The sequence below is a fragment of the Trachurus trachurus genome (genome assembly GCF_905171665.1).
Source record: "Trachurus trachurus genome assembly, chromosome: 7".
Lineage (NCBI taxonomy): Eukaryota > Metazoa > Chordata > Actinopteri > Carangiformes > Carangidae > Trachurus > Trachurus trachurus.
The window spans coordinates 543,418-565,121 of record NC_139901.1 but is presented as its reverse complement, the minus strand read 5'-3'; the positions used below and the strand labels follow the sequence as shown (position 1 = coordinate 565,121).

Below are 21,704 nucleotides of genomic sequence, written 5' to 3'. Positions count from 1 at the left end.
ATGCACGCATGTTACATAGTTCCAAATCTTTTCCATTTATTTTATTTCTATGATGTTCCAACACATGCTACTTCTAGTGGTGCATTCACATGCTGTTTCCTCCTCATCAGGGTGTCTTACACACACACACACATCTGAACATGTGCTGTGACTTTACTACTTAACCATGTGAGGCATTTTACAATTATTAGAGATTGCTAAGAATAATGGTTTATCATCACATCTTGACTGTGGCAGGGACATATGTCCCCACCATATACACATCTGCACCTATGGTACTTTGTACCTCAGCAGTAGTAGTAGTAGTGCTTTTAATAAAGACACTTTCCTGTTGAAGCAGGCAGGACGGCAGAGTTGTAGCTTTCTGCTGTTACAATCACAAGCTTTTAGTGCAGATGCTGGTTTTAGTGCCAAGATAAATAATTTACTTGTGAGATTATTTTCTGTCCTCTGCAGTGCAGACAGGGTTGCTGATAGGGCTCTTTGTGTGCCGTGTGACCAAGTAGGAGGGAAAGGAAAGCCCTATCTACTCCTTCACCAACTACTTCTAAAGCAATCCAGACGCAGCTCTGCTTGGTATTAGACCGAGCCAAACACACACATCGGGCCATCACCGAGGTCCACCATGAGCAGTGTGGTCCAGAACCCCTACATCGGCCGAACTCCAACCAGTCGGGTGAGTAGCTGCTAGTGGTTGGGATGTGGCTGGACAGATTCATGTTGCATGGATACACCAGCCATGTTTGGGGTAGCCTGCTACTGATTATGGGAACAAATATCCTGTAGTAACACAGAGGAGATTGTGGTGGACCAGGGTCATTTGGCATTTGGTTCCCTAATGTATTTTCCTGTTTCTGTTCAGTCTGATTGAAAGTAGCTGGATGATGTGTTCCATCATTGTCATCAGGATGCAGGAGGAGGCTCCTACATTATTGATTGGCTGGGGATTCTCTGGTGTAGGTGTTTTAGAGCAGCCAGGAGTCTAGAAAAATGGAGGGAGTAGCAACTGTAGACTGTATTTATCAAAGGTTATATAATCTGTGTTAATAGATCTCCTAGCATGTACTGGTTATAAAAAATGAAAGAGCCCATCTTTGGTGAAGCAGGTGATTAGGTTGGTAACTCGTGGTTACACTGTGTTGTGAGATGAAATCTATTGGCAGTACCGGTTCACCCAATACGCACACTACGCACGTTGCGTAGGGCCCCGCAAAATAGCAGAGGCCCCGTTAAAAAAAAAAAAAAACTGACGACGTGACCGTCCGTCGCGCACGTGTAGCCTACCGGATTCCCAGCACATCAGCCTAGCAAGACAGCGTTTAGCACGCCACGATGAAGCGGAGTTATCCCTCGGGGAATTAGGGGGAAGAAACAGCTGACAATGACCTGCAGGAACAGCAGTCAGGTAACTCTCCTCTCCGGGTGGGAGAGTGGGAGGGAGGGACTAGTCCGTGCTTGACCTGCATTAACAGGGCGGTGGGCCCTGGGTGAACCCCGGTCTCTGTGTGCGTCTTGCTGGCTCCTATAATTTTAGTTGTAGTGTAGTTACATCTACACTTATACAAAATGGAAAGCAATGGATAAGATTGAATTTTGTTTGCTTGGATAGCCTACATGCAAATATAGATGCAGAATCAAACAAAACTTGTGAAATATTATGACAATGGTGCTAAAAATAATAATAATTATATAATAATAAACATTATTACCTACATTTGAAGTGAAAGTAAAACAAGTGCAGCCAATTTGATGGAGCTGAATTAATAGTAGCTTTATCTAGAGATTTATTTAATGGTGAGTTTTTTCAAACATTAACATGTTTACATGCATTGTTACATTTAGTTTGATTTGATTTGTTCTGAATTTATTCTTAGTTAGACCAACACTGCAATACGTTTAAAGGGGGGATGCGTGGAAACACTGCGTGTCAGGTGCGACTGTTGAAAATTTTTGGGGTTCAGTTAGGAGGGCCCCTTAGCAGAATTTTGCCTAGGGCCCCATGGAGGTCTGAACCGGCTCTGTCTATTGGTCATAGTTATTATGACAGGAGCAAAAAGAAAGGTGTGGTGATGGATGGAGGTGGACTGATGATACAAAAGGCCATGACTAAAGCCGTGTTCGATGTGAAAGTAGCAGTTTGTTTCTCTAATCCATGAACGTTCACTGTTAACCACCTTGTTATTTTATTTATTAACATATTCATTCATTTATTGAGTTCATTGAATTAGGACAATGCACATGAATCAACATATTAGCTGTTAGCATCAATGTTAATATGCCAGAATTAGCGCAATTGCTAAATTACATCTGTAGTCCTAGTACATTATAACTGGACACATTGTATAGACATTAACATAATTACATATACAGTACAATATTCAGTTACCATGACAGTGAAGACTTTTTTCAAGTTTATTTCTACACATTCAATCCAATTCCACTTTTATAAGACGATATGAACCTGGCTACTCCACATAAAACCAGACTACTGCTTTAAAAGGGAATCAAGAACAAGAGGGTAACAGGAGCAAACAGTTTCTCTGATAAAGTTGTTTCCATCTTATTTATTCCCATGGTGTAAACAGTTGTGTGTAAACTACACAGACTGTTAATAGTTGTCATATAAAGAGTAAGATGTGGAGGGAAGTTAAAGCAGAAGTAAGTGGTCCGGTCGTTTTCGCTAATGCTGCGTTCCAGGCAGGCTTTTGAAATCGTAAATTACAGCTTCAAGTCACAACTTACGACTTTGTAGCGTTCCAGGCAACCCACTCGTGTTTTTCCGACCTGTTTTACCGGTGAAAGTCACTATAACGGCCACTCGTAACTTCCGACCGGTGAACTCGTACCAGATCGAACTGGTACGACTTCACGGTCGGAAAAATACGAGTTTCCTTGAACACACCATAACAGTCCTCGTCCCTACGTCGCCACATTCAGGCGCATCCCTTGGCTGCACACACAGCCCTGCATGCCGTTCTCTCTCCTCATTGGATAAAAACTGTAGGATACGATAAATGTTTTCTCCTCAGCTCAGAGCAGAGCAGAGTGACTGACAGACCCGTGTTTCAGACCAAACACTCTATGTAAGTGATTGCTGTCGGAAGATATAACTATTTAAGACTTATATTAACACAAATATATAACTTACTTCTGCTTTAAATAAATAAAGTCACGTGACTGTCGGCAGTGGACCTCTCATAACAACACTTTTTATTTAGTGATGTGTGGAGCCTAAACTGGACTAAAGGAGGAAGTAATGACCGAGTGGACTCACTATAGCTCTACTGGTAGAATGACATATTATATTTGTGTTGTTATGGTTCATTTAAAACTCATACTAACATGGATATTAGGACTTTTTTTTTCTCTACTTTCTTTGTAGCGTAGATCTCGTACAGTCTCTGACTGTGGTTATTTCATTTTACAACAGAAAATAAAGAGAGATAAAATCCTCAGAAACAGCATCTAAATGATTAAAGGCCAAAAGGAAGCTTAAACTGTGCAGTACAAATGTGATGGAGATGTTTAGCAGTCAGGGCAGCATGCTGATCCAGTGGTTAGTGAGAAGCAGGTTCTGCTGCCTTACTGGCTGGAGTTGATCTGGGTTCTCTCCAGGTTCTCCTGTGTTCTCCCACAGTCTCTAACGTGTCCGTAGGTGTGAATGTGTGGTTGTCATAGGGATGTCAGCCCTGTGATAAAATGGTGTGTACTCTAACAATCAAAACATGTTTTTTACGGTCAATGAGTAATGTCCTTGGTATAAGTTTCATAAAGGGCTTCTTGGCCGGTATTAGAGAGATAAACATGGACTCATGTGCATCGTGCTCTGTATGATGCTGGTTAGAAACACAGAACAATCTGCTTCCAAGACAGAGAAACTAAAAGTTTAAACAAGTTCTTTCTAACCCTCCTGACCATGTCCACCCAGAGCCGGTAAAGATGTCTGGTGCTGATCTCAATCCATTCCACATTGTCCTGTCGTCCTGTAATTACAGGCTTAAAATATGAATTACGTTCACTTGTGTTTCCAGAACAAACTGTGTATTACACAACTGGTGCAGTGTGGATATGAATTATTTAAATCTTCAGATGCAGCATGTAACTGACTGGGGCTTTTCTAACTGGGAATCTCCTGTCCTTAGTATATACACACAAGAGATGACTTTCATAGCAAAACAGTTCCATTTTGTTCAGTCAAATATGAATGCAGGGTGAGGAAAAGTTAAACATTTTTTGAAGCATTTGGTGTGCCAAATGCTTCAAAAAATGTGGAAAACCAACGCCCTTTCCTCCAGCACAAAGAAGAACACATCCTATCCCTTCCCATCCTGAGGCTCCTCCCCTCCGAGCCGTGGAATCACACTGATACAACCTCACCATGTGTATCGGCATCATTTAGCATCACTGAACAAATTAGCAGAGATACTTCAGTTAATTGTGAGACGATTCTCAAAGGATTATCTTGTCTTTCAATTCTTCCTTCAGCCAACAGTGGTGTGTCTCCCCACAGTGAATGACCCTCATGCATGCCACAATACCATAGATGTCCACCCAGGCACCTGTATGTGAGTATGGACCCTGCACTGCTTCAAACAGCACTGTCACGTGCATGTGTGCATGTTCATCTTTTCATCCACACAGACAAAACAAAGCACATCTGGCCTTCACATATGATTTGTCACTCACATATGAATTACTTAGTGTGCTTCAATAATGCAGAGACCATGAGACAGCTGTGATTATAATGCACATAGTAGATGAAGTGTTGTCTGGATGAGTGACTCATATCAGCAGTTCTTTTAGGGATGTCTGAGGCCCCAAGATGAACTCACAGACCCAACAACCAGCTCCCTAAATTTAGCTCCAGTGGCTATGACACTAAACCTGCCAGATGATTTTACAAGAGAAATAACTCTGCGAGGAGAACAATGGAGAACACTTCCCTCCTCAGCAACACAGAAGCTGCACAGCCAGATAAAACTACAGCAGCTCACTGGGATTTACCACTACCAGACCTAGCACAGCATGGCACAGCAATGCACAGTGTTTAATCAGACAGTCAGAAAGTGCTGTTTCTGATAAGTAGGGGGTTGGAGAGGCTGTGGGGAAAAGGAAAGAAGGACCTGATTGGCCAGTAAGCCCTGTTCTGGGACATGATCACTACCTCCTGCGCACCCTGAATGACAGGCTCACAGGGTGTTAACATTTGATAATGAGGTCCCTCAATAATAATTTACAATCAGGAGGGACCTGGTTACAACATCCCTTCACTTCCCTGGCTGTGCTACAGATGAACTACAAGTTGTATTTACAACCACAAAAAGCTAAGAAACAACCTTGGTGTTGACCTTCTGTCTGTCTGTGTTTCATGGCCTCAGTCTGTCAGGAAGTGAGAGTATACTGTATGTAGTGAATGAGCTGGATGTGAGAGCAGCACTGCACATTGCTGCTGTTGTCCGTGGCAACATACCTCTACTCAACTTTGGTGAACAAAGAAGAAGAAGAAAAGATTCCAGTCAGAAAAAGAAAGCAATGGATGATATACAAATATGAGTTAGTATTGATTTGGCTTTTCCTTGTTGGAGAGCAGTCAAAGAAGATGCAGACATGGATGTTGTCGTACTGGTGCCTGGTATGTCTAACTATGCAAACACCCTGACAGCAGTCAGTCAGGTGGAGCGACAACACAGTTCTGTCACTGTGACTTAACCTGAGATAGATTAGTGTTCTCTAATTACACTCTGACTTGGCCTTGAACAAATATACACACACTCTCTCTCTGCCACATGCCATCTTTGATTCTGCCATCTTTGTTTGTAATTTCTTTCTTTCCAATAATATCTAATCCAACCTAGAAATTAGATTAGACATTGTGAGTTTCACCTTATTTTTTAAATTAATGCTTTCGAAAATCTACTGGTCTGTTTAAAGGTGTTCAGAAATGTCCGTTTGTCCTGTTTATCGCGCCTCCTTCCACGAGCTGCAACACGAGTTTACCCGAGTAAGGAAAACAAATTAGATTGGTCGTTATCGAGCGGGCGGGATATTCAATGTTTGGGGCGAGACCGAGCTCCGACATTTGATTGACGGATGACTGATCCAATATCAGTGGCTGATGAATTGTGAGCAACGTGACGCATAAAACTACCCCACTTTCATCCCAGATTTACTCGAAAATAGAATTTTGCACAAAGTTTGGGCTACATCGTCTGATAGATGAGTTATTACACTATGTTAAGACCCACAGTGGGCTCAAATTCAATTTTCTTTTCTGTACACCTTTAATGTACAAGAGTGAATGTCACTGACCTCTCCTCTGTAGACCTCCAAGCCCTTCACTCATGCCAGCTATTGACAAGGTGATTTACTTGTAGTTATTTGGAGTTCCATTTTGTTTTGTCATCATCCTGTAGATTCCCAAGCCAGGGGGCAGTGGAGGGGCTCAGCCTGGCAGCGGTGGGATCTGTCGAAGCAGCAGCATCAGCAGTGGGAGTGGGGGCCCTGGAGGCAAGATACTGTCCCTGTCGTCCATGAGCGACAGTGTGCACAGCGGCCTGAGCTGTTTCCTGTCTGAACAAGCACTAGAGCAGGAAGAGCGGCAGCAGCGCAGTCGCCAGTTAGCTGAGTTTCAGCGGCTGAAAGAGGTTCGTGCAGCTGCTCAACTCAAAAACCTGGAGGATTTCCTCAGAATGAACCATGTGTCACTCAGAGAAAGCATGTCTTATTCCACTGGTATGATCTACAGGTAAGCCCAGGCCATATATACTGTTGCACATATATGACATATAGCTAGTTCCTAGGTTATATGTCGTTGTATGACACCAATATTATTATCAAATAAACCTGAGTTAATGAAGATACAAGTTTATATATACAAAAAAACAACAAAAAATGTGTTTATGGACACAAATATAGAATGTTGCAGCCATGAAATATTAAATCAAATATAGCCTATATCTAATCGATGTTGGTAATAAAGCTTATATATATATATATATATATATATATATATATATATATATATATATATATATATATATATATATATATATATATATATATATATATATATATATATATATATATATATATATATATATATATATCAACACATATTCACTATGAGATGGATGTATATTTATGTGACATCTAAAATGTAATATACAGCACATAGGCCTACAGAAGCACATCTGTATGTATGATCTAGACTTGAATGCCAATATATTGAGTTATTCCATGAGTAATAGGTTCCATGCAAATTACTTGTGTTATATATTGTATATATATAACTTATATATAATATAAATTCAATGTATATATGTACAAATGTAGATATATCATGTATGCATGCATATTAATGCACAACAACCCACACTGTGTCCCCGAGCAGCTGGAGGAAATCTATTTATCCACATGTTACCTTGGCTCCTGCTCAGTGAAGATCTGTACAGTAGTGCACCTTGGTGGGCACCTTGTTTGTCGGCAGGCTTCATCTGATGCAGGGATTTTGCTTTCAAATTGCATCACTTAATACTTTTTATTTTGATAAACAGTTGTAATTAAATGTTGTTGTTGAGCTCGCTGTTTTTCCCCCTCTGCAGAAATCTGGGAAAATCAGGGCTCAGGGTGTCCTGTCTTGGATTAGGTAAGATCATGACTATTTATGGGAGCACATACTGTAGAGAAAAAACTGACAACCTAACAATTCCTTCCTCATTAGTATTGTGCTGTGACCCTTGATCCTCTGTTGCAACACTCTAACACATTATAATGATTTCATATTTGTGCAGGTACATGGGTTACCTTTGGAGGACAGATAACAGCTGAGGTAGGACAGGACACCTGCAGTCCTGCACCTGGACAGTCTCTTGTAATCCAGTCTCAGGTTTAACAGGGTCTAACAGTGTGAATGACAAGACTTTCAGGAAGTGTTCACTTGGGTTCAGCTTTAAACTTACAACATGTTGAAATACTGTTTGACATTTAAAGGGATAGTAGCAAAGTGGGGTTGTATGATCTACAAATAGCCCCTAAGTACTTTAATTGCAGTAGAAGACTCTCTGCACTCCTCCCGTTAGCAACGCCAGCCCATCGGTGGGCGCTAACCCTGGGCGGAGGGATACGTGAGTTAGGTCCAAATAAAAACTGCGTTTTTCCTGCACTTTGAAGGGTTGGAAAAAATTATATTATAGCGAACAATGGAACTGTGTATTTTTTTTTCAGGTAAAACCTCTTTTAGGCTGCAAAAATAGGCCGTTTCTTTGGGTCTGTTCACAACACTGTATGTTGTAAATGTCTGGGCAGGGCTATTATGGGCTGGCGTTGCTAACGGGAGGAGTGCAGAGAGTCTTCTACTGCAATTAAAGTACTTAGGGGCTATTTGTAGATCATACAACCCCACTTTTAAAAAAATGCTACTATCCCTTTAAGATCAGTTTGTCTATGATGGTAAATGTACACAGATTGTTTTTAGACCTCACCACTCAGCCCAGACTCAAATGTCCCTCCCTGATGCACATGGACTCTGTTGAATTATTACAGTGTCTTACAAAGACACTTCTGTGGATGCCAAAGAGTTCCATGTTTTTCAGGGATGGTTCTGCCCTCGTAAAATACTGGCAGGGACATACAGTATCTGCACCATCCATACACAAAAACAAAAACAAAGCTGATCATAATAATTTATTAGATTTTTACTAACCACAAAAAATAATCATCAGAGTCATTGGGTTATAGCATAGATATGGCATATTAATAGTTGTTGAGATCTGATCTGTTGGACCTATGGCAAACATTGTGGCTCAAACAGTACTGTATATAAAGCAGAGTGAAGCACTTTGATGCTGTTTTACATATTGAAGAATCTCTCAACTAGAGGATGTTGTTATGATGCCATGTAAAGCCCTTTGAGACAAACTGTAAAACTGGGCTATACAAATAAAATTGCCTTGCCTTGCCTAGACAGCAGGTCTTTGTTTTTACTCATCTTTCTTTGTCTCAAATCTGCTGCTGAAGGTGGCAGAGGAGTTGATGACCACGGCATATGAGAGTGGAATCAACCTTTTTGACACGGCTGAAGTGTATAGTGCTGGAAAGTAAGTAAGGCTCCATCTACACCTGGTTTGACTGAACCACATACAGTAGCTAAATGCATGATGTTAATCCACCAATCAGACTGCAGCTGCCATGGGCCCACTTCATGTGCCTAGTATTAATATGCATCTTGGGTGATCTAAGGACAAGTGGGCAGCTCTAAGTACGTGACGTCACACCTAATACTATAATGTGTCTCCGCGTAGCCTTCATCATCATCATCATCATCGTCTCTCTCTTTCCATCTTTAGGGCTGAAGTCGTCTTGGGAAGTATCATAAAGAAGAAAGGATGGAGGTAGACACATTGTGTTTATTGTTTGTTCAGATTTGAAACTGATTAAAATTACAAGAATAAGATTATAGCTGCTGCGCAGCAATGGGTCGGGTCCGGGCTACTTTTGGGCAAATTTAGGCAATTCTGAGCAACAAACAGGAGAATAGGAAGACAAGACAGCTGACTTTATAATGTTCAATTTGCATAAGTTGAGGATTGAACCCACAACCTCGGGAACCAAAGACCATTGTCTATCGCACTGAGCTAATTGACAAGTGTCATTCAACAGTGGCTTCACAAATTGAGTAAGCCATTCACTGTCGTGTAGGCAGATTTGAAACCACAGTAAAAAGAAAAATCAGTTTTTGAGGTAAAATAATGATATTTGTCAAACATCTACTATGAGTCTAAGATGTTAAGAGCCTTCGCACATGGACCAGTCCAAGCTATTTGGTTTTTTTTTTTATTTAGAGGCTTGCTGTGATGCCACCATTAGGACAATTGTCTTGTGTTTCATATTGAGGTCAACTGACATTTTGATCTGTCATCATCACCATCAGCCTTGCTGGGTCTCGAACTCACAACCTCTGACACCAAGAACCAGCTCCTAACTCGCTGAGCTAATTGGCTGGTAGTGAGACCTGCTGTGTAGCTTCATTTATCCACTCAGGTGAGCCAGTGCCCGGGCAGCTGTTGTCAACGCAGATTTCAGAAAGTCAGAAATTCTATTATCTAAACAAAAATCTGTTAATACATAAATTGCATTTAGACAGCAAAACAGCTTAAGGACATGTGACATTTTGATCCGTCATCATCATCATCATCACCCTTGCTGGGTCTCGAACTCACAATCTCTGACACCAAGAACCAGCTCCTAACTCACTGAGCTAATTGGCTGGTAGTGAGACCTGCTGTGTAGCTTCATTTATCCACTCAGGTGAGTCAGTGCCCGGGCAGCTGTTGTGATGAAATGGTCAAAATTTCAGAAATTCAGTCATCTAAACAAAAATCTGATAATACATAAATTGCATCTTGACAGCATGGAAATGTTGGTGATTTGTTTTTAATGATAAGTGTTTTGCTTCATAAGAGAAAATATTATGTTTATAAATTCCACTCTCACATTGACTGCAGTTGTTCCCATGAGAGCAGAATTCAAAATGTTCTAGAAAATTCAGTTTTTGAGATAAAATTCTGATATTTGCCAAACTTCATCAACCATGACTCCAGAATATTGTCATTTTTTTTCAGGAAGATTGAAAATGTATTTATCAAGAATTTGATGGTATATGTTTACAGTACTGTTTGCAGTCAAACGTTTTCATGCACTGTAGGCTCAATTTTTGCTTAATCAAAAATCCGAGAAACAAGTTTTGTGGAGGACGGTCTGGAGATGCTCTGTAGCAAGTTTGGTGTCAATTGAGCAAAAATTGTGGGAGGAGATACATTTTAAAAGTTTTACAGTTATTGAAAAAAACAGAGTGATGGACTTCATAATTTGTAATAAGTTTAAGTGGACAAAAGTTTCAGCAGTATTGAGGCTACATTGTGGTGAAGTTTCAACACTGTAGCATCTACCGTTGGTTTGGTAGGAATTTTTAAAGTTTTTAAATTTAAACGCTTATTGTGCCCCCCCTAGGAGGGGGGGGCACATGTCCTTGGAGTTGAGTGAATCTGGCATGGGACTGAACCTTTGTGCAAAGTTTGGTGAGTTTTCGCCCATGGGAAGTATGACTTCCTTGGAAGAAGAAAGAAAGAAAGAAGAAGAAGAAGATTATAGCTGCTGCGCAGCGATGGGTCGGGTCCGGGCTACTTTTGGGCAAAATTAGGCAATTCTGAGTAACAAACAGGAGAATAGGAAGACAAGACAGTTGACCTTATAATGTTCAATTTGCATCAGTTGAGGATTGAACCAACAACCTCGGGAACCAAAGACCGTTGTCTACCGCACTGAGCTAATTGACAAGTGGCAGATCAACAGTGGCTTCACAAATTGAGTAAGCCATTCACTGTCGTGTAGGCAGATTTGAAACCACAGTAAAAAAGAAAAACCAGTTTTTGAGGTAAAATAATGATATTTGTCAAACATCTACTATGAGTCTAAGATGTTAGGAGCCTTCGCGCATGGACCAGTCCAAGCTATTTGTTTTTTTTTTTAATTTAGAGGCTTGCTGTGATGCCACCATTAGGACAATTGTCTTGTGTTTCATATTGAGGTCAACTGACATTTTGATCTGTCATCATCACCATCATCATCATCGCCCTTGCTGGGTCTCGAACTCACAACCTCTGACACCAAGAACCAGCTCCTAACCCGCTGAGCTAATTGGCTGGTAGTGAGACCTGCTGTGTAGCTTCATTTATCCACTCAGGGAGTCAGTGCCCAGGCAGCTGTTGTCAAGGCAGATTTCAGAAAGTCAGAAATTCTATTATCTAAACAAAAATCTGTTAATACATAAATTGCATTTAGACAGCAAAACAGCTTAAGGACATGTGACATTTTGATCCGTCATCATCATCATCATCACCCTTGCTGGGTCTCGAACTCACAATCTCTGACACCAAGAACCAGCTCCTAACTCACTGAGCTAATTGGCTGGTAGTGAGACCTGCTGTGTAGCTTCATTTATCCACTCAGGTGAGTCAGTGCCCGGGCAGCTGTTGTGATGAAATGGTCAAAATGTCAATAATTCAGTCATCTAAACAAAAATCTGATAATACATAAATTGCATCTTGACAGCATGGAAATGTTGGTGATTTGTTTTTAATGATAAGTGTTTTGCTTCATAAGAGAAAATATGATGTTTATAAATTCCACTCTCACATTGACTGCAGTTGTTCCCATGAGAGCAGAATTCAAAATGTTCTAGAAAATTCAGTTTTTGAGACAAAATTCTGATATTTGCCAAACTTCATCAACCATGACTCCAGAATATTGTCATTTTTTTTCAGGAAGATTGAAAATGTATTTATCAAGAATTTGATGGTATATGTTTACAGTACTGTTTACAGTCAAACGTTTTCATGCACTGTAGGCTCAATTTTTGCTTAATCAAAAATCCGAGAAACAAGTTTTGTGGAGGACGGTCTGGAGATGCTCTGTAGCAAGTTTGGTGTCAATTGAGCAAAAATTGTGGGAGGAGATACATTTTAAAAGTTTTACAGTTATTGAAAAAAACAGAGTGATGGACTTCATAATTTGTAATAAGTTTAAGTGGACAAAAGTTTCAGCAGTATTGAGGCTACATTGTGGTGAAGTTTCAACACTGTAGCATCTACCGTTGGTTTGGTAGGAATTTTTAAAGTTTTTAAATTTAAACACTTATTGTGCCCCCCCTAGGAGGGGGGGGCACATGTCCTTGGAGTTGAGTGAATCTGACATGGGACTGAACCTTTGTGCAAAGTTTGGTGAGTTTTCGCCCATGGGAAGTATGACTTCCTTGGAAGAAGAAAGAAAGAAAGAAGAAGAAGAAGAAGAAGAATTCCTAGGAATACAATAGTGTCCTGTCAGCTGCGCTGCCCGGACCCTAAAGAAGAAGAAGAATTCCTAGGAATACAATAGTGTCCTGTCAGCTGCGCTGCCCGGACCCTAAAAAACAATTGAATATATTTAATTCAACAGCTCATCCCCAATGGGGTGAAACACATTTCAGTAGTTGATACATAATTCACATCCGGCCCCCTTGTTTAGAAAAGGAAAAGTTCATCTACAAGGGAAGAAAAAAAGACAACTGAGAGATGCAGCAGTCACTGAGAGAAGGATCCAGGTGATCCAGGGAGAAGATGTGAACCTAACTCTGACCACATGTTGTCTGACATAATGGAGCAAATGGCTTCCATTGGACAGCAAATGTATCTTTATTTTACACCACTGACAGGTGTAAAATAACTTTGGCTGTAGGACATCCAGATCTCTAAACATTCTCTATTTTCACAATGAGTTAAACAATATTCACAGTGAACAGTTTTAGCTGAAGATGGTATTATTTCTTTATTCATGTGGTCATTCACGTCAGAGACATGAACTGAGATCCATAAGAGACCGTGAGGTCCTCTGACAGGGATCTACTACACATCTGTGTAGTAGTGGTATCAGAAGACACAAGTGCATAATTACACCCAAGGATGTGGTGTTTATTACAAAAATGTCCCTGTACTGATGTTTGGGCCCTTGATAAGGTTCATACTGGTGTTTTGTTGTATATGTATGATTTCTCCTGGATGAATATAGTTTTCTTGACAATAGCTTAAGCCAAAGCTAATTATTGATTTGTCTCTGAGTGAGATAGAATGTCATTTTTATTAATATAGAAGATATGTATTTCTATTGATATGAATGCAGCTTTGGTTCATGATGTCAGCGTGAATCAGTAGAATGATATTGAATTTTCCTTGGATGGATAATGACTTTAATGTTCTGGCCCTAATTAAAAAATGACCATCAAAAGAAACAAAATATGGCAATACTAAATATTTTTGTCATTGAAACATTACAATATTTGATAACAGTGTAATTTCTATGTTTCTATCTGTTCCCACATGTAGGCGTTCCAGTTTAGTCATCACCACCAAAATCTTCTGGGGAGGAAAGTAGGTATCATCTCTGTCTCTGACTACAGTGAATTACACAGAGGAACAGTCACAAACTAAGCTGTCACATGATGAACAAAAATAAATAAAAAATCATAAAAAAGTTGCTCATTTAGGATTAATGCCCTGAATATAGTCTAAATATGTTATTACTGGTTTATGACTAATGATAATGCAGTAGCAGACACACACACACACACACACACACACACACACACACACACACACACACACACACACACACACACACACACACACACACACACACACACACACACACACACACACAAGGATATATGCTTTGTGTTAATGTGTACATCAGTGACCAGTTTGAAAAGTTGTTGTCTTGAGATGCAACATCATGACTTTTCTTTTTTAGGGCCGAGATGGAAAGAGGACTGTCCAGAAAACACATCATTGAGGGTGAGATTTGAACGACCTATGTGACCTGATTATTGTTTTATAAGTTTAAAGTTGTTCATGTGTCTCCTCCTTCAAGATGCTAGATATATTATATTCAATATGTCATTTATGAGCCAGGTCTAAGAGCATCACTAGAGAGACTTCAGCTGGAGTACATAGATGTGATCTTTGCAAATCGACCAGATCCAAACACACCAATAGAAGGTGAGTTGTATTCAATATCCTCATTTCTTTTTTATCTGTGCTGTTGAACATACAGATCTGAGATCAGTCAGTGCTTGTCACTGTGCTGAAAACTTTATTTGGCATCTGAGATCATTCAAAGATTTCAGGACTATGTTCTGGATCCACTGATCTCAGATTCTCGGAACCATCACAAGCTGTGACAGTCGTCACAAACTCTGTTGTTCAAAGCCTATGTGTTACAGAGTGAATGGAGCTCTCTGCTGCGTTAGAGGGCTGGTGTTACCCCACCCTGGTAAAATAGGCACACCTGTTGTGTTGCACCCGCGATGTTCCGCCTGCTGGCTAATGTGTGTATGTAGCTGCAACTGTTAGTAAAAGAGCAAACACCGTATGCGACGTCTGTATTATTGCTATGCAAGTCAACCACTCGGGTTACTACAGTATGTAACACCATCATTGATGTTCATGATGGGTGTGCTTAAGAAATTTCGAAATGTCCAACTAATTTGGAAAAGTCATTCCAAACAAAAGCCAGACCTTCTATAAGCAACACTGACACTGTAACGTTTGCTGAATCTTTGGGTTCCTTTGGCAGAGACAGTGAGAGCAATGACCCACGTCATCAACCACGGGATGGCCATGTATTGGGGAACATCACGATGGACCTCCATGGAGATCATGGTGAGTTCACACAGGAGTCTCAAAGTCTAACTCATCTTATATTTGATTTTTTTTTTTTTTTTTAATCCATGTCTCTGTCCTCTCTGGTTCAGATGATCCTGGTGTATCCTGGGAGGTTTTGGATCAGGTGGAGAATCTTGGACCAGCACAGACCTGCCTGTATCGTGCACAGATACTGACTGACTGTTCTCTCCACCTATAGGAGGCCTACTCTGTGGCACGACAGTTCAACCAGATCCCGCCCATCTGTGAACAGGCCGAGTATCACATGTTCCAGAGGGAGAAGGTGGAGGTGCAGCTCCCGGACCTTTTCCACAAGATCGGTGAGGAATCACTGAAACCTCACACTCCTCATCACTGTTACGTGTTTTTGTTAGGGCTGTCAATCAATCAATCAATCAATCAATCAATCAATCAATCAATCAATCAATCAATCAATCAATCAATCAATCAATCAATCAATCAATCAATCAATCAATCAATCAATCAATCAATCAATCAAAAAACATTACATATTCAATCACAGTCACTGTAGTGTTCATAGCTAATCATGATTAAAGGGATAGTTCACCCAAAATTCAAATTTCACTCATTATCTACTCACCCTCATGTCGACTAAGAGCTGTGAGAATTTTCAGAGTCCTCCGTTCCTTCTCTGAGTTACGGGGGGGTCCGTGCAGCAGTATTTGTCCATATAATGGTTGTCAATGGATAGCAACTTTCTTCGTCCAAAAAGACACACTAAAAAACATCCAAATACCTCCATACTGCTCGTATGTAATGTCCGTCTTGTATTGAAGCCCCGACATGAGAAATTGTTCCGCCGGTCATATTTGTCAGATTTGCACTGACACAGGAAGAGCAGTGAACTGAGACACTGGGAGCTTCCGCTACAAACAAGCTTAAAATATAGACTTATTCGGGGCTTCAATACAAGAGGGACATTACAGACGAGCAGTATGGAGGTATTTGGATGTTTTTTGGTGTGTCTTTTTGGACGAAGAAAGTTGCTATCCATTGACAACCATTATATGGACAAATACTGCTGCACGGACCCCCCCGTAACTCAGAGAAGGCACGGAGGACTCTGAAAATTCTCACAGCTCTTAGTTGACATGAGGGTGAGTAGATAATGAGTGAAATTTGAATTTTGGGTGAACTATCCCTTTAACCACAAATGAATAAATATTTTTTATTGACTCATTGAATACTGGTACGTAACAAAGTATGTTTATTTGAGAACTGTTACAATAAAGACAAATATCCTCTTTTTGACTCCACTACAGCTCTGAAGTGAGGTGAAACAGAGCTTTTATTTCCTTGCAGTGTAATAGTACGGAAGCGTATTGCATTCATTGCGTACATTTTATAAAATGTACTTTTGAATAGTTTTAAAATCCTTTACCTCTCTAAACAATCTAGTAAGCTCTCACTTCTATTAATGTAATATCTGACCAGGAGTGTAGACCACTGTGACTCGGGTACTGGAGTTGTTACTGTATCATTAGATGTGATGTTGTTTGTTTGTTAGTCCTTAACATTGCCAGTAAAGCAGTCACTGAATGCTGCAGGTATTGGAGCGATGACCTGGTCTCCTCTGGCATGTGGGATCATCTCGGGGAAGTATAACAGTGGGATCCCCCCTCACTCGCGGGCCTCGCTGAAGGTAACTTACTTCCTCCACTCTTTATTATATCAGGCTGTTGTGTCACATCCTCCATCACCTCCATCAGGGAGTGTTCATGGTCCAGGGAAGAACCCATCTGAACTTGACATGGATCTTGTCAAAGGGGCTGAAACAGGAACTTTCTTAAAGAGCATTTTTGACACTTTCACACTACTTGCAGTGCGTTTGACTGTTTTGAAATTTGATCTGAATTTCTTAGTTATTTGTCCATCTGCATGTGTTTTCCTAAGCTGCAATGCTTTGACATGAAACATCTTTGTCATGTTGAGACGTGTGACTTGGTGTAATTTTAATAAAATCTGGATCTCATAGACATATTGGATTGTTTAGCCTCAGTTGAGGTTTCATTCATTCATGATACATCCTCATCCTCATCTTCGTCATTCATTAAGCTGCCTTTACACACCAGCAATCACAATAGAGACATAACAGCATACTAGAAATACAAGTCATAGTAGCTAGTGTAGATGTCAGACCTGGCTTTTCATTGGAACGTCTCTCTACTGAAGAATCAGTCTGGAACAACCTGCATCATGCTCAAAATAAAGAAAACTGATTTATTGACATGGGAGCTGCATGTATCTACATCATAAGACTGATGTGTTGTTGCTAGGATTATCCAGCATGTTTTCTCTTGTTGTGGTCAGAGCCTGTCTCACCTTCAGACCTGTGCTGTGTAACAGGGTTATCAGTGGATGAAGGACAAGATCTTGAGTGAGGAGGGACACCGCCAGCAGGAGAAACTGAAGGATTTGCATGCAGTTGCTGAGCGACTGGGCTGCACTCTGCCCCAACTGGCCATTGGTAAATCACAACTGAAATCTGTTGTTGCCAACATTGACTTCTACTTTCCCCAGTGGAATACCTGACACTTGTGTCCTAGCATGTATAATCATTTAGGGGGACATATTATGGAACCATCACTTTTTGAAGGCTCTTTAACATATATTTGGGTTTTTGTCTTACCTTCCGGCCCCCAAAATGTAAGAATTGACAAAAAAATCTGTAATTTTCAGGCTTTTCAGATTAAAATCCACGTGGTTTTACAAGCTGTTCCCTATGGCAAGCAGATTTAACATTTAAAAGCTAAGTTTGACTATCCGGAATTAACATTGTAGATATCAACAACGTCTTTCTGACTAGTCGTAATTACATTTTGAATAGTTGGATTTTTTATTCAAGATATCTGTAATTCAGTTTTGCCGAGTCAAAAAGAACATTTCAGATATGCGCAACTACATTCTTCCTATCCACAATTGTCATTTCAGATAACCACAACTACGTTCTTCCTAGGACAAATGACGTCACTTTTGCCGTTCATGTGTATGGGGTTTGTCATTACAGATATCTACAATTGCAGTTGCAGATATCTGCTATGTGAATTACGAATATCTGTAAGTGAATTACGACTATTACGAATACCAGTTTGAGATATCTACAACGTCATTTTGACTAGTCATAATTCTAGTTACAGATATCTACAACGTTATTTCACCTATAGTCAAAACTTAATTGAAGGTATCTGAAAAGGGACATGTAGATATCTTTAATTGAGGTGAATTAAAGATATCTTGAACTGGAATTATGACTAGTCAGAATCAAATTGTAGATATCTCAAACTGGAATTAGTACTTGTCGCAATTCAGTTACAGATATCTGTAATTCACTGACGGATATCTGCAATTTAGGATATCTGTAATGACAAACTCCTTACACATGAATGGCAAAAGTGACGTCAATTTAATTTCAATCTCGGCCTATTTGAATGTCCGGCCCCCAAGGTGTCTGTTGAGAAAGATTCTGGCCCTTCAACAAATATAGTTGATGACCCCTGCTCTAGTTGGTTTCAAATTTGCATAATCCCACCCCTACCTGGGACCAGTAGAAGGGGCGGGGCAAACAGTGGTTCATTTGCATTTAAAGGGACAGGCACTGAAACCAGCCGTTCTGAACAGCTGTTTAGAGAGGATGAGAAGAGCTGTGATGTTTGAACCTTGGGGGATTTTGACCGAAGCATGTCACAGACATGTCTTTAAGACACCTGGGAACTATTTTAATTTGTGGAAAAGGGTGTATAATATGTCTCCTTTAAAGAAAATACATGCGTGCACCTGTGCTTGTTGGGATTCCTGAGACTTAATAACAATGGCTGCTGATGGAGCTGTCTTCACCTTTTCCTTCTGTGTTGGAAATTCCCCAAAAAGCCTGGTGCCTGAGGAATGAGGGGGTGAACTCTGTGCTGCTTGGAGCTTCTAGGATCGACCAGCTGACGGAGAACATCAGAGCAATACAGGTCAGAGAGCACACACACCTGATTTGTTCATGACAATGACATTAATTGCTAACAAATGTCTGTTTTATCACCAAAGACATATATGATCCACTGTTGCCTTTTAGTTCTGGTCTGCCTGGAGTTCTGGCACTGACTGTTGTCTCAAGGTGGGGCCTTTGTGTCTGGAGCATGTTCTCCACATTCCCGGTTGGGTTCTCTCCAGGGTCCTCACCCTGTGTCAGCTGGGATTGGCTGGAGCCCCCCTCACCCAGAAGTGAAGGTCTGTTTGATCTGTTCTCCCTTGTCTTCACAGGTTCTTCCAAAGTTATCAGTGTCCGTCGTATCTGAGATAGACGGTATCTTGGGAAACAAGCCCTATATCAAGAAGGACTTCAGATCCTAGAAGCAGCAGTAATGAACTGTTACACTGTCCTCTGCTTCTGAACAAGCAGCGACACGACAAGTGGACAATCTGGAGTCAGTTTCTGAACCAAAAAGACACAACAAGCAAAAACTGTGACATCATTCATTCCACCAAGCTGCTCTACTGTCGTTCTGCCTTTTTCATCACCATCGCAATCGCACTTGTTGCCACCTCAAAGTATTAGTTTCTACGAATCAACTGAGCAATCAGCCGACCACTCCTCTACACAGTCTTGTTTCCTCAGCATGTTGCAGAGTCTGTAACTCGTTGCACTGTGCAATCAAGCCGACTGCTCACCAATCATTGTATTATAATATATTAGCCTTTTCACTGCAGTAACAACTGGCATGTTAAACAGCGTTCATTTCTGCATTGTTTTGTTGGATTTTGTTGTTACCACGACGATGGGGGTGTGGTACGCTCCATGGTTCTGAACTGAAGGTGGGTCATTTAGTTGGATTGTTAATCTGGATGGTGCCAATTGGATACATTCAGTGCAGTATGTCTGATCATAAAGTTGTTGATACAGTACAAGACATGTATTTATTTATAGGCTGCCACACATGAGTTTAGACACTTAAACATTATGTTGAATGTTAAATGTTGTTAATTTCACTGACTGGCATCTGTCAAAGCATCCACCTGTTCAGATTCAGACTACAACATACTATCCACAGTTATCCCCGGTGCCCTCTGTTAGAATAAAGCAATGCTTTAAAAACATGCTGCAGTTATATTTTGTGTCTGCTAGAGAGAGAGGAGAAAACATGTATATGACGCTAAGACTGACAGCAGCTCAGAAGTTTACATAGGGAAGATAGTTACAAAAAAAAACAATTGTCTACATTAAAGCAGAAGTGAGTGGTCCGGTCGTTTTCGCTAATGCTGCGTTCCAGGCAGGCTTTTGAAATCGTAAATTACAGCTTCAAGTCACAACTTACGACTTTGTAGCGTTCCAGGCAACCCACTCGTGTTTTTCCGACCTGTTTTACCGGTGAAAGTCACTATAACGGCCACTCGTAACTTCCGACCGGTGAACTCGTACCAGATCAAACTGGTACGACTTCACGGTCGGAAAAATACGAGTTTCCTTGAACGCACCATAACAGTCCTCGTCCCTACGTCGCCACATTCACGGCGTTCCTTGGCTGCACACACAGCCCTGCATGCCGTTCTCTCTCCTCATTGGATAAAAACTGTAGGATACGATAAATGTTTTCTCCTCGGCTCAGAGCAGAGCAGAGGGACTGACAGACCCGTGTTTCAGTCCAAACACTCTATGTAAGTGATTGCTGTCGGAAGATATAACTATTTAAGACTTATATTAACACAAATATATCACTTACTTCTGCTTTAATGTTTCAATCTACATTTTGTAATAAACAAATTATAAGTATAATTTGATATGACCAAGACGCCTAAAAACAAAAACACGGCCGTTTTCATCAATTTACAAGCAAGTGGGCAACACACATACATTGGAGTGAATGGGTTTTCTGGGCTCTTTTGCAATACCCATATCCTGCCACTAAGGGCGCAAAACCCTTACCACGGGAGTCAATGGTGGTGTCATTACTCTCTTTTCCAGTGCTCTAGTCAGCACATACCATGGATGTATTATATTGGCACATACACGCGCATCCCTTGGCTGCACACACAGAGAGGACCGCCCCTTTATGCCGTTCTCTCTCCTCATTGGATAAAGGTTGTAGGATACAAGGAAAGTTTTCTCCTCGGCTTACAGCAGAGCAGAGTGACTGACAGACCCGTGTTTCAGACCAAACACTCTATAGAAGTGATTGCTGTCGGAAGATAGAACTATTTAAGACTTATATTAACACAAACATTCCGCTTACTTCTGCTTTAAATGTAGTTAGAGTGTCTGCCTCTCTGACCCATGGAGAGAGCTGGTTCCACAGTAAAGGAGGCCGGTAACTGAAGGCTCTACCTCCCAGTCTGTTTTTAGTTTTTATACATTAGGCTACACTAACAACTTGCATGAAATAAATCTACAAATAAAAAAAAGACTCACAATAACATGATGTAAGTTTGATGGCTCGGCTGGCAAGGCTA

At 40.7% G+C, this 21,704-nt stretch overlaps 2 protein-coding genes across 2 annotated transcripts in view; both read left to right on the top strand.

Annotated features, from left to right (window-relative positions):
* efhd2 (EF-hand domain family, member D2) overlaps window positions 1–21,704 on the top strand; it is a 54,427-nt gene that overhangs the window by 24,821 nt on the left and 7,902 nt on the right. The window lies entirely within an intron of this gene.
* LOC310989127 (voltage-gated potassium channel subunit beta-2-like) lies at window positions 626–19,610 on the top strand (the record flags this gene model as incomplete). Its single annotated transcript, XM_083976038.1, has 15 exons — window positions 626–676; window positions 6,414–6,745; window positions 7,602–7,645; window positions 7,791–7,828; window positions 9,016–9,095; window positions 9,345–9,389; window positions 13,914–13,958; window positions 14,338–14,381; window positions 14,499–14,585; window positions 15,163–15,248; window positions 15,451–15,571; window positions 16,820–16,914; window positions 17,619–17,739; window positions 19,140–19,228; window positions 19,521–19,610. 15 exons carry the CDS (start codon window positions 626–628, stop codon window positions 19,608–19,610), a joined length of 1,368 nt encoding a protein of 455 aa, XP_083832164.1.